The 17,855-nt window shown below is 42.0% G+C and overlaps 1 protein-coding gene across 25 annotated transcripts in view; it reads right to left on the minus strand.

Moving 5' to 3' along the window:
• The window catches only part of LOC148329949 (calcium-activated potassium channel subunit alpha-1a), a 135,087-nt gene that overhangs the window by 17,406 nt on the left and 99,826 nt on the right, over positions 1-17,855 (minus strand). For 8 of the 25 annotated variants that reach the window (XM_088304601.1, XM_088304603.1, XM_088304604.1 and 5 more), the window contains 4 exons: positions 13,838-14,011; positions 9,473-9,505; positions 9,046-9,126; positions 5,365-5,458 (listed from right to left, as the gene is read on the minus strand). In XM_088304601.1, coding sequence (XP_088160727.1) covers positions 5,365-5,458; positions 9,046-9,126; positions 9,473-9,505; positions 13,838-14,011 — 382 coding nt within the window. Of the gene's footprint in view, positions 1-5,364; positions 5,459-7,366; positions 7,715-9,045; positions 9,127-9,472; positions 9,506-13,837; positions 14,012-17,312; positions 17,322-17,855 lie in introns of all 25 variants that reach the window. The other 17 variants (XM_088304606.1, XM_088304605.1, XM_088304618.1 and 14 more) reach the window with 8 other exon arrangements.

The raw sequence follows: 17,855 nt of genomic DNA on the forward strand, positions 1-17,855 counted from the left end.
GTTTCTCAGCCGCAGACACGCAATTTCTGATGGAATTGCAATTTCTACTTCAGGTCCTTGATGTCAAGTCATCAGAAAGCTCAAAGGCGCAGGCAGTCGCTTGCTCGCAGCAAGACTTGAACGTTGCAGACTAACACGGCGCACAACACAGCGCCAATTACCAGCTTTTAGCCTCTTTTTCCAGCTCCTGACGCCACGCCGTGCAAACAGTAAAAGGTGCCAACAGGCTCCCACTTTAAATATTTCAAGCATTTGCCCAATCACATTCCGCCTTCCCAACTGACGGCCATGAATGTTTCAACAGCGTGTCACAAGCAAGCGGGCTAATCCACAGCAGTGGGGCGTTGAGTTTTATCCAGTGTAACACTGACCATGAAAGGGTTCCTGTCAGTCCAGCTTTAATGCCGCTGCTGCTCTTGCGTTTATTCTACAAGACTTCTTTGCGCAGTTGCTACAAAGGCAACGCAGACATTTTGATCCACAACACTGACTCGGGATATAGAGCAGAAGCACAAAACACAGTAAATAATATGAATACTTTTTTTTTTTTTTACTTTTTGGAATTCAGGGTTTTTAAATTTAACATTTAAATTTGAATTCGCATTTAACTCTAGAAAGTCTCCCAAGCAACATTTTGTGTCATTCAATTTGATTTTGTTTTGAAACTTTCATGACAGTTTGGCAGTGTCAAATTAATATCGGTCGGATTTGCCAGAGGATGGTCATAGCTAAAGATTTTTTCAATTTGTCATTTACGTTCCTTGAATTAGTCTAAAATGGCAAATGTACAAAAACCCAAGCAGCAAAAAAATAAATAAAATAAAAATAAAAAGTGTTCTCTAGCATTCACATGGAACATTTTTTTTTTTTGCAGGAACACAAAGGAACTTACTATGTTGTAATGATTTGAGGACATTCATGTAGTCCTTTGCCGCCATCTTGGCGCATGTAGAAAAAATTATGAACCTTTTCGGGGTGGTGGTCTTCAGTTAGGTGCAGATAATCGCTATGTCTGGCAAGGCTCGCGCCATTTTTCTCGAATACTGTACGACAACTGGATTTTCATTTTTTGTTTTATTTGTCCACCTACTTTCTCCTCATTCACAGCATGGAACATAATTTCACACCTGTTTCTTTTTTTTTTTTTTTTTTGCAATTGTGCCTTGCTCCTCAATATGAATTTTCACTATTTATTCTGGATACTATTGTGGATATAAAATGAAGAGTCGTGGATGTGCGCGTCACTTCGGAATATTAAAGTAAATCAATCAAGGGTTAAAATCTCCCAAATCCAATGAATATTTGATTTGATTGTATATTTCAGGCTGACGTCATTCAATATTCATCAAACTCAATGGAGGACGTGATGACAGATCAATTTGAAAAAATATAAGAGGGAAATAGCTCCGGAATTTGACATACATCTATCTGAAATCATCAGTCCGTCTATCATCCATCAGCGCTGTCATTCATTGACAAGGCTTTGATGGCGATACTTTCTTTGGCTTGCAGAAAAGTAGCAGAAAAAGAAAAAAAAAAACTGTCAATTAGCCACCTGCCTCTCTGCTTCCCTCTATCAGTTAGTGCAGGTGATAATAACACTGACAGCATTTAGTGTTTTTACACTCAGCCTGAATCTTTCATTCGGAGCCGCGCGTTGCGCCAATCAACCTCCGACGCGGCGCCGCCGTCACTTCAATCTGCTCGGCATCGCTCGCCTTCCTCACTGGGGCTGACTCCGCCTCCCTCTCTTCCTGTGTGTCAAGACAGCTATCTTTCACCCAGCTGTCAGCGCTGTGACTGGCAGCCTGTCACTTGACGCCGCACACCTCCTCATGCTTCCCTCTGCCTTCTCCCTGCCTCAACTTGAACCTTCCGCCAGGCTCAGGCAGAGCAGACGGAGGGGGGTGCCACGCCCAGGGGATGTCGGTTCCACATGACACTGTTTTTTTTGCGGCGTCACTCACGGGCCCGTCGCAAAGGTTCGAGAAGACGGTGTTAATGCTGCGCTGACAACGCACACCTCGTTAGCGAGATGGCACATGGGAAATAATTGAACAGTGACGTGGCCAGGTCAACTCACATGTAAAAGTTTCTGTGTTTTTTTTTTATTTGATAACAGAGACTTAACCTTAATTTGAATTTGTACTTCATTCAAGGAGGTTCTGTATTCAGAATGTTTTTTGGGGTAAGTCACAAGTTGAGGCAAACTGAACTACACGGTCCTTAGTTATGTTTGAAAGTCATTAAAGGAATGTGAATGTTCAAGTTTTTTGGTATGAAAAATGCTACATTTTTTTTGTGGTTGATTTGACGGGAAAGGGACTGCATGTTTTCGTTACGTTGTTGAAAAGTGCATGTTTTATATGTGGATGAAAAAAAATGACAACACTGGGAAAGGAATGTGCTTGGTTTTAATATGTTGCATGTTTGAATGCTCTTATTGTGTTGACAATTCTTCAAATCTTCAATTGCTTAGTTTTAGGGCAGAGTGCCTGAAATTTGAAGTGTTTTATCATTCTTCTATTACCAATCTGCACGTTCCCTTTGCAAAATCAAAAACCAGATCATATCCAAATAGATTCTGATCAGAAGAGCTCAATTCTACCTAGCGTACCGCAGCTGCTATGCATATAATTCAGTATCCGACTCACGCTGATTTACAAATAACAGCGAGGACATAAAAAATTTTGGGATTTGGACTGAGTTGTAAATCTGATGCAGTATGAACAAGCCCTCTGAAGGCTAATCCAAATTAAAATCGTCTGGCCTCATTCTAGTTCAAATCGTTTTTACCCTAAGAAATGAGACTTTTGGCAATGAATCAATTTTGATTGTTTTTCCCCTCGCTGGACAATATACAGTATTTCACGAGAGAAGAATTTATATAGGACAAGTATTTCTTTTATTGCATGTGTGCCCCCCCCCTCCTCCCTTCGTTCTTCAGCATGTATTTCAAACAGTTGAGTTATTCCAGCGCAACACTCCGCAGTCACAAACTGGGGATGGGTTTGCCGCTCCCCCAATGCCTCCCTGGCAGACTTGGAACGCAGCCTCGCGCTTTGAAAATTTTCCCCATCATGCAAACTGACAAAGGCGTGCTTTTCAAAAGCCCACAGCCAATCTGTTGATCATTATTTATTTACAAAGACCTTCGGGCGGCGAGTCCTGTAAAAACCATACTCGCTACGTATGCTCGCTCTCTTGCTGCATCCCACCGCCACTCCTCCTCTTTCCTTGCTTGTAGAATAAAGCATCCCTAAGGCTACCTCAAACAATCACTTTTCATTGTGCATAAAACCCACCTTGTAAAGCACAACTGTTTAATATAAATGCTGTTATATGTTGACAGGGGCAGCGGTGGGAAAGGGGGGGGGGATGCTTGGGCTGTGATGGGTAATTTGATGTTGTGCCGTGGGCTAAGACTTGGAGAAAACATCTACACCTATAACAGAGGACCTGTCATGGCAGTACCCGAGAGCCTTCAGAACACCGAAGCATCCCTAAAGCAGAGAAAACTTTAACGCTGCTTTGAAGCCGCTTCCAAACTGAGAAAGTAACTCGCGCAAATGATTATCGCTGCGAGATCAAAGCCGAGAGGCGAATCATATATTACGTGGCAAAAGGGGACCGTCTTTAAAGCCAAAGCGGAAGATGAACAAAGGGCTTAGTGCTGAAATTTAGGCAAGCGAAAACAAACTTTGCTGGAAAGCTGCCAGGATAAACTTGTTTTTTGTAGCAGCCTTCTCCCTCTGAGCAAGGGCATCGCCAACGATACTCTGACTGAAGGCTACCACTCTTGTGTTTGCCTAATGGTTTTGGCAAGTGTGGCGGCTTATTAAGTGCTTGTTTAATGGAGAACTGAGGGGGAGGCCCACAAGTACGCGAGATAAAAAACATATAGATTTGCCAGCGCAGTGGGAGGGATCCCGCCTAAGGGAGGAAGACCTACAAACAACTTTGTTCAAAACTAAAATGTAAGGAAAATAAAGCGGTAGCAGTAATTTGTGTTTTCAAGTCGGGTAGAACTTTGACTAAATGTGTATTGTTGTAGGCGTTTACCCAAGTAGTGTCAAACTTTGTTGCATCAGGGAGAAATGTTTATTTTTTAATATATTAAAATCTGTCATTTGGCTGTAAGACTTGAATTCTCACTTCAATTAATCTAAGAGATGTGCCTCAATAGGTGCTGCCGTTTGGGCTAGCAACAGACTTGAAATGGGCTCTGCACTTAACGATGGAAAAATGGTGTGTAGGAATGATAGTATCTATAAATTGAGGTTATTAAATTTAGAGTGCTGCCATGGAGCGTCATTCACAGCTGTAGTTATTCGGAATAAAATGTATTTTTGTTAATACTTTTTCGTATGGAACGGATTAATTGGATGTACATTATTTCCTATGGGAAATGTTGCTTTGAATTTTATATCATTCGGCGTGAGGCAGACTTTTAGGAGGAGATGAAAACAGAGGTTCCATTCTAATCGTTTTATACTCCCTCGTGACATTGATACGGGCATTGTTATCATTGTAAATGCAGACTTTTGTATTTGGTTTCATTGACATGTCCAGATTCTGTACAACAGTATTATTCAATAAATACTGACAACGTGTCAAATGTCTTGAAGCACACAGCTCTCACCTCACACTCATTAAGACACAGCAAGCATACGAGCGATGAGTGTTCCTGTCCTGTTAGATCTTCGCCACCGCGGCCTCTGTGTTTTTCCGCACTGTCATCAGGCTAACCCCCGCCTTGTAGCATGAATACCTTAGCTCCTTTTATCTTTCAAAATCAATTAAGAGCAATTTAATAGCATGGGACAGGATAAAAGGAAGGTAATATTTGAATTCATATTTGATTGTGGCAATACAGCTCGCATATGGCCGTTAAGTACCAGAAACCGTACTCACAGGGCTTCCCACAAAAGAGAGGTAGCCTCGGGGCAAAGTAACTATGCAGGTCCTTCTGATTGGCCGCTGGTGTCATTAGTGTCAGCATTGTTTAAGGACTACATGTCGACCTGACTGGAGGAGGTGACAGCTGGGACTTTAAAGGCAGCCAAGGGGGGCTCGTACATTTCAAAAGACTCCTTGCTGGCGTTTTTTTTTTTTTTGGTGACAGAAACATTATTTCAGCTCTGTCATTAACAGTTGACAGTGTGCCAACCTAAACAGCCTCAGCCTATCAGGACACATTTCTCTTCCTCCTCTGTAACTCCACCCCCCCAACGCCCACCATCAGCTGCATCACCTCTGAAGTGCCTGCTGTCTCTCCAGCCCTCCCTCCACTACCCCCCCGTCCCCCTGCATCTGTCTTCCTCCCCGTTTGAAGGCGGCGAGGCGAACGCAAGCGTCTCTTACCTCATCATTTTGGGAGAGCAGTTGGGCGAGTTCCGCATCCCTCCGTTGCGCTGCTTTTTTTTGGGCGAGAGCGTTGACGGATGCTCGTCTTCGACTGCAAACACACGCACACAGTGTCAGAACAGAGACAGAGACGGACGGGGAAGTGAGCTGGACCTGACATGAAAATAAACAAATAAATCGTCAGCACTCAATCATAGCAAAGACAACAAAAGCGAACAAAAACAAAGGGTAAATGAATAACACGAAGAAAACCAAGATAGATTATTAGTAATGGGGAGGAATTTTTTTAAGGCAGGAGACAACCTTGGAGAAAAACCAATTGATGACCTGAAAATGACAAAGAGATGTAAGGGCCTTCAGTTTTTTTTTTTTGCATTACTGCCTTTTTTTTTTTTCTTTTTACGTACACCTGGCGAGTTGCACAGGAGTTTTTGAACCTCGAGCAGTCTGCATCAGAGTGACCATGCCTACCGACGCCATTAATTGCCATGTGATGGTAGAGATCGTCATTGTCAGTGGATCGTGGACAAAGCAATGACAATGAGATACAGTAAATAGAGGTTATGGAGATGGATCTTATGGTGGCTCGTTTTGGGAACGCTTTCCAAAAAGCCTATCCGGCCCATTATTCCAGTTCTAGCGCAGAAAATGGCTCTTCTACTGGTCTACCTCCATGCCAAGAGAACACTCCACACATATTATGAAGGACACGCTAACAGGGGAGATGAATTAGTGGGCTAGACTTGCCAGAAGCGGCTAGTAAGGACAAATAACCCTCCAGCAGAGGAAGGTCAGGACTAGCTTGGGAATTAATGATCCGTGTAAGATTAAATATTCAATTTTGGGGGGTTGACACTTTGGTCGTAAGCACTTTGCTTGAGTTTCCCAGACTGAAAGGACAAGGAAGAGCAGCCGGAGTGAGGTCAGACCCGGCACTAGTCTGATCTTCACAACTGTCTGCGTTTAAGAGCTTCCACGAGACACTTAACACTCTTCTGGCTGCACCACCGCACACCTGTATTAGTCCTTGGGTTAGAAATCAATAACACCATGTGATATTAGCGCAAATCAGAGGACACAAAGAAAGCGAGGCGATTCCAAATAAATGGAATTGTCGATTTTTCCTTACTTTGTGTCATCTGTTGCTGCTAAATTCACATCAACTTTGCACTTGTTAACCATCAAGGTAGCGCAAGTTACTTGAGCCGCACCACACAAAACGATATCAGCCTGGAGGACATACTAAGGATGGGCAGGATAAACAATACATGTGTGGTTGCGATGGATTTCCACTAGTTGGAAGCAACGAGCACTGTGAATTCAGCCCCAACTAGTTTGCTGCCTGAACAGAGTGAAACCGACTATAAACAGGAAGATTCTAAAGTGGGAACCCTGCAACCCAAAGAGAATGGAGTCATGTGATCCAAGATGGCAAAGTTAGCATCTTACCATGTTGGCATCCCGTCTAGCTTATGCTTCAACAAAAATATAATAAACTCCGGTTTGAATATATTCATATATCTATCTATGTAAATATTGAGCTCTGAGTCTCAAGATGTTTTCTTTGGTATAAACCAGTTAGGAATAATTATTATTCATTAATAATAATTTATTTAATTGTGAGAAAAACTTAAAAATCTATAATAATAATAATAATAATAATAATAATAATAATATAAAAAATAATTAAAAAATATAATAATAATAATAACAATAAAAAATGTATAATAATAATTGTAAATTTTCCCAAACAGTCAAGAATTGTTCTTTGACTGCCCATCCCTAGTAGACAGCAAGTAGAAAAACGTACTGCCAATTGTAATTCAACACCCAAAGCTCAATGTCCAAGCTACGGGCTACTCACAACCCCTCAGCCTGACGGCTGCTAAGACGGCACTGGCAGGCAAATCCGAACAAAGAAGCGGCAGAGTGAACCATCATGCAGCAAACAGCACAGGCAGGCTACTGACTGATGCATCCCGCTAAGGGGGCAACCTACAGTGGCTACTGTGACTGTGCAGCATGGCATTACTGGGGTGGTAGCGGTATTTCACCGGCAGACTGCGGGCCCGGTTCAGCCGACTCTCCGCCAAGGATCTGGCGTCTTCTGGCACCGAGATACTGAGGCGCAGTTTGGAAGGGCGAGCCGCAGGCGCCGGCCCCGTGGGAAGCAGACTTCCTTTACGGTTATTAACAAGGGGGACGTTGATGGCGCCTGGCTTAACCAAGGCGTTCTGGTTGCTTTGCAGGGCGTTGGGTGAGAAAGCGTTTGAGGTGATGGCAGTGGAAGGGCAGCCGCTGGTTTTAACGGATCGGTTTTGAAAAGACGGCCTAACGTCATCCATTACTGTCAAACAATGAAAATACAAAGTGTAAGGAAAGCTTTAGGAATGCTTTGAGATAAGCAATTCTAAATGAACACGTTGACATTATTTATTACGTTAATCACATTGTTTCATCTGCCATTTCAGAGAAAAGTCAATGACTAAGAAATACAAAAAACATTATCTGACAGGGCTCATGTTGTGCATAAGAATAAAGACTAGCTTAGCTGACGTACAGCGCATTTATTTCCGTTTTTCAAAGCTAAAATAAGCAGGCAATAAAAGCACGATCATTTCTTTGTTATTTCCCATTCCTTATCGTCCTGTCATCCGACCGCAAGTGACGACATTTACTTTGCATTTGTGACAAACATGAATTAAATACAAGGGCCGCGCTGGAACAAAGCAAAGGAGAAACGCCGCTTGGCTTAAGCCGGTCGAATCCCTTCAGATGTTTTTGTCATGTCAACATACACAACGTGAACTAAAAATTTACGATAGCACTCATTTAAAAGCAATCAACGCCAGGAAGGGACCACTTTGGATTAAACATGTTGTTGGTTGCAGTCCTCCCGTGTGTCTTATGGCATCCTGTTTGCTTTAATAAGACAATAAATTTTCCCAGACTCTACGCACAATCGCATGTACTAAAGGGGTCAAGGCTCTCCACAGGAAAGCGAGGCAGGGAGACGAGTCAAATCTGCGCTTGTAAAGTCGGCCGGGAGAGGCCTTTTCCTGCCTTGGGTGGGAGGGTGGCTGGTTGGTCCTTTTGGAGGACAGAGCATGCTTGGGTGGCCCCGGGCGATAAACAGACGTTTATCCCAGCAGTCAGCTGCCTCCTTGATTTACGGGGCGCCACCGATAGCTCCTGGATTCATCTGGCCCTTGTCAAACATGTACAGCATTAGAGCACGCTCAGCCGCCTTGGCAGCTCCACTGTGCTTTCTGAACAAGCCAGACGGCAACTGTCCCTTCCTGAAATGCTAATCACATGACGCTACAGCGCCGCGTGCAAATGGATGAAGAACAACGGAAAATGTTGACTTTAGCATGTGAGGCAAGCTGGCTTTTTGTCTTTTCGCCTGCGACGGAAATCGGTTCCTTCTTCATCTGCACCAAGAAACTATATTCCCACCCCGCCTTTGCCAACGATACAATTAAGGGCGAATAAGTCAAATTAATATTAGGATTTCTGCAGATGATTTAAGCAGACTCTATTTCAAAGGCACACAAACACCTTAAATAGCAATAAGCGTCTACATAAAATAACTTAAAGTCAAATTAAATTATACATGAACTTAGAGCATGTCACACTATATATTTTTCTTCTTAACCAGAAGTAACAATTATTTACCTAAATTGCAATCAGCTTTGAATCGAACACCAGTCTCTTTTTGGCTTCCACTGTTCCCTGGTGTTGTAGCGCCATCTGCTGCTACAGGCAGCACAATACAACAACAACAACAATAAAAAGAATGGTTCATGGAACTACAAGTTATTATTCTTGAACACAAAGCCATTTCTTCTTATACATTACACCACAAATTGTGTTTTTAAATGTACAATCTATTTGCAATATAGAAAAATAACATTATTTACAATTACATTACTGGTGCCAACACTGTTACAATAAAAAAAATAAATAGGTTTTTAAAGTCACAAGACGACAAGGTTACATGCTAAGGGAATAGTAGGCAGGAAGGAAACCATCAGTACTAATCGTGTTACATTAAGAAAGGGCCTAAAGAGCAGAACGGGGAAGGACAGAGAAGCACACTTACGTGATCTGACATATCCATTATATTTATATTTGGCTGAGGAGAATGCAAAGACAAGTGGCAGGTCACACGGGGGGAGAAAGGATGCCGTGAAGCACACAGTAGGAAATAAGAGACATCAACGTAAGAGTGTGGCATGGAAATGAAGTGAAAAACACAAATGCAAACACAAGACGAATGGGAATAAATCAGGAATGTCATAAATGAATGAGAAAAAACACAGTGGGGATGATTTGTGGAATGCGGCACAAAAAAAAAAAAAGGGATGAAATGATTTGTCCATTGTCAGGATGTGCTGTGTTTCATCTCCAATGAAATGTAAAGAGCTAAATATAACATTTGGAAACGGACGGCGGTTGATGTCGACAATTAGAAAGCTCTTGAATGTGATAAATGCTAGATGAAATCTGTGGAACGATGTAAGACAGTGGAAAAAAAACTGAAAAAAATATTTATTTTAGAGATGGGCATTTGATGATGTTCCAATCTGCAACTGTTGGACTAATAATGTATTTAAGATTTTTTTTTCACAATATTTTTAGTTTTCCCACTAAGGTAGAATTATCATTTCAGTGTTTTAAATACGACAGTTCTTGTGTTCAGTTCAAAGAGTATACTTCTTGAGACAGCAAACTAGTAGAGAGTAAATCAACAGCACCCAATTCCACATGACCAAACTAAATCATTGATTATGATGCCCATCCCAAATAGAGTTGAAAAGAAGTGGATTGCCTGATTTCCCATCTCTTGAAACTGCCACCGTTTTGAAATTGTTGCGCACAAACACAAATTTGGGGCTATTAATCCACTTTCAGGGTTTCCAGGACAGCGGCTGCGTGAAGATAAATGCTGAAATGCGGGTGAGGTTTCCTGTAAATATCGTCACAGTCTGATGCTCGTGTGAAGCGTCCTAAATTAGCCAAGTCAATTATCAGCTGACTATGCATTCCAAATGTTTCGTCACGACGAGCTGCTCAAATGCGACTCTGACTCAGAAGACACTAAACAAACATGGTGGCCACTTTGACTCAACCGGGCACTGCCGACACTCTCGACTCAAGAGTCTCTTCCATCACTAAAGGTCACGATGAGCGCCCAAGGCTGGCCTCTGACACAGATCCTCATGCAGCAAACCCACAGCAACACTGGCATCTGTCTGTAGCGATTTGCCCACGCCACCAAAGCGGCCGACTAACTGGCTAGCATCTGGGGCGGAGAGAGGAGACAGAGGGGAGAGCGGGGGTTGGTGGGCGAGGGGGGTGGGGGGGGTTGTGCTATGTTCCGATTCTGCCTGGTGGACAGGAGCTGTCGGGGCAAGTTTGGTGACAGACCAGCAGGGCCGGGAAAATGAAAACATAATTTTGGTGTCAGGAGAGATAAGGTCTGCGGCAAAGAGATGCAGATGCACGGGGAAAGGAAAGATGCATGTTGGTACGCCGCAATGGAAGGTCACGGAATAGCCTCGGATCAAGCCGTATAACGTAACACGGCAACCCTCGTTCCTCATCCAGACTTTTCATGATATCATCGTTTGTATCTCAACACGAGGTGCACAGCGGTCAACAGACCTGAGATTGCGATGACACGTTTTCGAGAAAAATCAGTACATCGTCTTGCTAACATTCCGCCGTTAAAAGAGGGCAATCCATATTCTTACATTTTTTTATTTATTTTTTACGCTTAAGAATTGCAGTGGTTACCGACAGAGTGACGTTGCTATGGCGATTGTGGGACCTGAATTTTAACCAAGCAAAATGATAATTGCAGTAAATACTAAAAATAACAAACAAAACTATCAAATCAAAATCAGCATGAAAGGTGACGACTATAAGGACCTTGTTTTTATGTGAGAACTGTAGTCTGATGTCTTTTACGGACCTGCCAAGCAAATATTCAGTTGTCTACATTTTCTTTGAGCATTACTGTGTTTTGTTCACTTCAGCTGCGCTCTCATCCAAGATACAGGGAAACTATTATTCGCTAATATCAGTTAATAAACGCCGTCAATCCAAACGAGTGGCAACCCCCAAAAAACACAGGGCTCCACGTGAATTAAGCTCGACAAATTTGCCTCAATAGCATTCCGGCCCAGGAAAATGTAGTCCAGATGCGCAAGAAGTCATCACATATGAAGATGTCTTATCTGGTCGCAGAAGGAAGAACAGGAAATGGTGAGAGGCAATCCCGTAATCCTCGACTTGACAAGCACTCCTTCGCTAAAACTCACTTTGTTCAGACAAACGAGAGGAAAAAGGGGGGGAAAGAAATCCAAGGAAGGGGGGAGGCTTTCCTGAAATCCTACAAGGGGCTCGAGGGAGAAGTAAGATCAGTAACCATGTAATGGCCAGTAATTGGTACCGAGGGATACCAGCGCAGTGCCGAAGTACACGGGGCCAAACTAAACTCATCATGGCACGTTTGACATTAATCTAGGCTGAGTCGACCGACGTCGGGAGAATGCTGAGGAGGAAATCAGATCTGCACGTCTGAGGCCCTGGCTTTGATAGCGAGGCCTACCGCTGCCATGTCTAATTGACAGACAATTTACGAGTTCCAACCCAGTCAAGAGTAAGCGGCAAAGAGGCGATCACGTTGTCACTAGCGACTTAGTTTGTTCTGCTTGTGTTCTCTTTGTGATGATCATATTGTTAAAACACGGAGATAGACCGCATGAACCAACTGAGATCTGTGAGAATAGCGATATTACAAAATAACTCAGGGCTGATCCTCTTAATTTATTGTCCTAAAACTTTCATTTGAAGTAGGTCAACAAAAGCATGAAAGAAAGACAATGCTAACGGTAACAAAAACACAAACTTAAAATAAAAAAAAAAATAACTCAGGAGCTGACCAAATGTATAGTGCATAATAATAAAGAAGAACAAATCATCACATTGCAGTAAACCTGTGCAACAAAACAATTATGTCCACGCTTAATGGACACACATCTTACCTTAAATAGTAAAAAATAAATAAATCAATAAAAATCAACCAAAACACAACAGTCAATCTCCAGGAGTGATTATTATCACACAACTGCATGACGGAATGCAGCATGCGATAGCTAGCTGGCCAACTACAAGTACTGTACGATACAGCAGCACCACAAAGTCACAACACTACGCACCCACCAAAACACACGATACATGGAGTGAAACAAAATGATTATGATAAATTAGTGAAGAAGACGGGAAAAAAAAAATCAATAAAAGAAAAATATATCGAGAGAGTGCGAGCTAGCAAGCAACATATATTGAAGAATAGATTGACGGACAGACAGACGGACAGACAGATCACAGGCCTACTGTACACAGATAGAGCTGGGCGATATGACTGAAAATGATTTTATATTGATAAATATATACATTTTAATCCTAAAAGGCGGAGTTTGGGTAATTTTATTTGAACTCATATCAGTCAATATTGATAGCTATTTAATATTTGTACGTATTTAAAGTAAGAAAAACAATTAACTGATTTTGTGTACATTGGAATGTAGTGTAATATGTGTGCAAAGTTCTTCCAGCAGTGTACTGTAAAAGCGGAAGGCACGTCTCCAACAGGATGGTTGCTCGTTCATGCAACGTTCATACAAGTGTAATAACTAAGTAACTAATATTCTCTTTCAGTGCTTGCATTACCATTGACCAACTGTTTGAAGACTACGTACTAACTTTTCAGCAGGCTCAGTATTGTTATAGTTCATTCATATTTGACGTGACTTATAATGATTGCGATGCAGAGGGTCGCACATCGCTAACACTGGCACTATATATAGCAGGTCAAAGACGAGGAATTTCTTTACTTGTACGCCACGTCTCTAAACGGCGGTGTTTAATGGGATTGGAATTTGCTTACAGATTTTTTTCTATCGAACATTTTATCAACAGCATTTTCTATTGAAATCGATCGCATGTGTATCGTGATACGTACGGATATTGAATTATCGCCCAGCTCTAACAGATAGATAAGAGCTAGATGTAACAAAAAAGAATGATTCTAGCTCGACAACTGACACGCAAACCTGCACGTACAAACACAAATCTATCTAAACCTTAGATAGATAGATAGATCCATCGCTAGAACGATAGATGAATAAATAGTCGCTGCTAGCTAGCTAGCTAGCTAGCTACACAAAACTTCCAGAAAAACAGCGATCGACATTTCAAAAAATAAAATGTGAATAATGCCACAAATCCACATTCACAGGAAATAACGAGACCACCACAGCACGTGGACGACGTCACAGCTCCACGTGTACACACGTGTACGACACGTTACGGTAGCGGATATTGCAAGATAACGACACACATGGAAGCACACGTCACAGACAACACGTAACGGCATGTGTTGGGCGGTGTCACTTACAGGCACGTAACGTGGTTGCGCAATCATGAACAGACACAGAGGAAAGTGGGTAGGCCCTCTGAAGGGTGTCCATGTTACTATGTACACTGCCTGACATGCAAGAGCAGTCTCGCTCTGAACGGCCGCAATCAAAACAACATGCCAGTTTCATTCGCTTGTAGACGGACATCTTGGCTACAGTCACGTGTCAGGATGAGAGGAGAGGAGAAGCAGCAGGTTAATGGCAAGAGGAGAAATATATTCATCCAGGGAGGAAGTCGGAATGTCACTTCATCAGAATGTGCAGGCCTTAGCCCACTTGAGCCCCCGTATGTAAAAAAAAAAAAAACATGTCCAATTTAGTCAAGTTCATTTACACAAAGTTCTTGTTGTGACTTTCAACTTGTCCGATCAAGGTCAAGTCACAAATGTATTTATTGGCGTGGTTCGGGGGGTCAAGCTGCGTGCTAAGGCCGAAACAGGTCAAAAAGGCAAAACCATAAGAGTGGGAAGAGGGTGAGGAGAAAGAGGGGGAGGCATTCAGGGTGGGGGAGGAGGGGGGGAGGCATGAGCAATGTCTTCAGCAGCAAACCTCAAACAAACTTGTCATACATTTTACATTGACATCCTGCAAACCGATGGGTCTGAGAAGAACGGAGCACGTACCTGTATCCCATCATGCAGCAGCGCTACGGAAGCGCCTCTGTCCAAAAAAGGCATGGCACTAATTCTACGGGCGGGCCGCACGTGCCAACTCATGCTGTCGTTTGCACAAATGAAGTTTCACTGCTCCACGCCCAAAGGGAAGCTTCACTCTAATGTGTTGTTGCATGATTCTGGTTATTTTATGTAGCTGGGGATTTTTTTTTTAAAGACTTCTCCTCCAATTGAAACAACATTTGATTTTAAATAACTTTATATACAGTAGATATTGAAACATTTTTACAGTGGTGGCCTACAAGGATTGACTTCATTCTGGGGTCAATCTACTTTTTATTGGTATTCTTAAATTCATTACATTTAATTGGATATGTTTTATCTTACATTATACTGGTCACCTGTATTTATATTATCATTATTATTATTATTATTATGAAAACCTGATGTGCTAGAGAAAAAAAACGAGGACAGACTTAGACAATTTTACTTGGAGCTCGGTTAAAAAAAAAAAAAGAAAAATTGTTAAGATTTGCCGACCAGAGTTGTACAAACACAGATGTTTCATACAAATAAAATAATTGTAAACTATTATTTCATTGTTTGCGTTGTTGCGTTTATATACACAAAATTTTATGCAAGCATTACTGCAAGTGTTTTACACAAAATATTTAACATTTAATATATTATTACACTTACAGAACAGATGAGTGTTTTGTATGAAAATCTGTATCGGACAAAACCTAATTAAGTCTTCATTTCCTAACAAATGATAATTCAACATTTATTTATTTTTTTTACATTTAATTCAAAATTGCTTTATGTCTAGCATATGGATAATTTAAATCTTAAAAGTAGCACAAAATAAAAGCACATTCAAATACTATTGTTTAAGCCTGTAATACAAAAAGAAAAAAAACCTAAAAGTATGAGAGTACTACTATCGGAGTATTCGATTACATCTCATCATAAGCACCAATAGACAGTAAACACTCTTGTATCTGGTGAGCCTGTGTGTGAAGCCCTGAACCCTGAGGGAAGCGGGAGTGAAAGTCCCCTGAGTAGCGTCGCAAGATTGCTGTGACTCTGTGCACCAACAGTCCCCGCTCCCCATTCTCTCATTGGCCAGGTGCAAACTGACAGCCGCCTATTACCGTCTGGCGCCTTGACACTTGCGGCCATCTTTGACTTGACTTTGACGCACGTCCGACAAAAACATCCCGAATGAAGTCATACGTTTCCGGGCCGAGGAGAGAATGGGAAACGTAGGTTTTCGGGGACCGTTGTAATCCCGTGCGTGCATGCATGTGGGCTTCCAGAACATGCAGAAAAAAGTCATTTGGGTCTCAGCGACAAAGGGGAGAGGTGCAAAGATAACTGTTCACGGTCATGAAGCAGTTTGGAAGGGGATGGCAGACAAGAGCAGCAAGGCTATCGGGTCATGCTGGAACTTCTGCACTTCAGAGTTTTCGGGGGGGGGGGGGGCACGGGGACCACAGTCAATGTATGTTATGTTCCAATGAGAATTGACACATGGTAAGTGTTGTGGAGCAATGGAGAACACAACACAGACACGCCGACAATGTCTTCTGACTTCTCACAAATTTCTGCCGAGAGGTTGATGAAAAACGGATCGGTTCAAGTTGTCTGAGGCTGGATTTACACGACACGCTTTAAGTGAAACCTATTCCGAATGTGGATCTGGCAAAGCAGAAAAACAGACGTCGTCGAAACACAACGGCCGTTGACGTGTACACACGGACCCGACAGTCGACATTTTGATGTAGAGGACTTTTGTTCACAAATGACTCAAAACGCCGTCTTTATTCAAGTTGAGCTTCTTGGTTTTCGATGGTCCACACATTTGCAGTTGCAATGATACGCCGTGAAACAAACTAATTTGCACAGCGGCGTAAGAATATGTCGTCACGTGCTACAGGAAGCCACTTTTGGTTACCGCCAACGTTTTTCAATGTATTTGATTTATAGTGTGGCATACAAATATTGACAATAATTATAACATGACTATTGGAGTTAGCCAAAACTTAGTGTTAGACAATGGCACGTTGCGACTTACGTACAAAATAATAAGCGGAATAGCAGAAAAAAAAATGTGAACCCCACAAAAATGTTTTGCAAAACTGTAGTGGACCTGCAGTGTAAATCCAGCCAGAGCTCACAGTTGCTATCAGAGTTCGATGTTAAATGGGAAGGGTGTCTATAGTCCTTTAGGGATATTAAGTGCAAAAAAAATAAATAAATAAAAACATAAAAAAATGCTGGTTACTTTTTTTAATCTCGCATTCATGCTCTTCTGCTGAACAGAATTCAAAGGGTGGGGTTTATTTCCTGGCAAGACAGCACCATCTAGTGGCCAGAAATTACTATGGCAACTTGAAACTGACCAGAAAGGAGAGAACCTGAGGGGTTTCTGAGATCACATGGAAGTGGGCTAAAGAGTAATACAAAAAGTTCCTGTGACAGATTTAAACCTCATTTCATAGTTTACATGTGCATTACATTTCTAGAGGACTTTCCTGGAGCGTGTCGCTGTCGGAGTGGTTTATTGAGTGTGTGAATGTGTGTGTGCGTGTGTGGCACACGCGCTCTACGGTTGCCTGTTTAAAGCCTAGTCAGAGCACCAGCTGAATGGAGCAGTGATGAGAAGGCTCGCTTCTGCTGGTTTGAGCACAGTGTCAAAATGAGAGGCGAGGAGTGGGATGCAGAAGCTACACTGGTACATGCAACATAAATACAGTGTGCTATTTGCTGAAGAAGAGAGGAGGAGGAATAAAAGAACACTGCATAGTAAGACACCCATTTTTTGGTTTTTACTCACAATAAATCACTAGCAGTGAGTAGTTAAAATTAAGTGGTGTTTTCCAATGGCAGCAAAGGGGAGGAAATACATCAAAGAGTGCGTCACTGGTCATAAAGATACATGAGGGGGAAAAAAACAACAGAAGAGAACCAAATATGATAGAACAGAACAGATTTTTTTTATCTTACAGATTGTCTAAATGAGGTGTGTAAAGGTCAGCCAATTCTACTGAGTGGGCAGGGTAGACAATTCCCTGATGAATTGAGGTGACACCGACAAAAGCGGGAATTAGTGAGTCTATTTTAGAATACTGCTTTGTCTCGCTAATGTAATTGTGACCTTTTAGTTAAGTATGGGCTGCTCACTAGAATTATTGGTGGCTATAGTTCACACGGGGGTTCGTATTGTTAATGTTTACATGGCCCCAAAAAATACTATATATTTTATGTATATATTATTATACTTTTCATACATTTGTAAGTTATTTTCTGTATAAATAACTGAGATTATATACACTGAAAGTCCAAAAAAATGATCCCCCCCCCAAAAACATGCTACATG

This window comes from Idiotropiscis lumnitzeri, chromosome 9 (genome assembly GCF_059441095.1).
Source record: "Idiotropiscis lumnitzeri isolate Australia: NSW breed Sydney's pygmy pipehorse chromosome 9, RoL_Ilum_1.0, whole genome shotgun sequence".
In the NCBI taxonomy this organism is placed as follows: Eukaryota; Metazoa; Chordata; class Actinopteri; order Syngnathiformes; family Syngnathidae; genus Idiotropiscis; species Idiotropiscis lumnitzeri.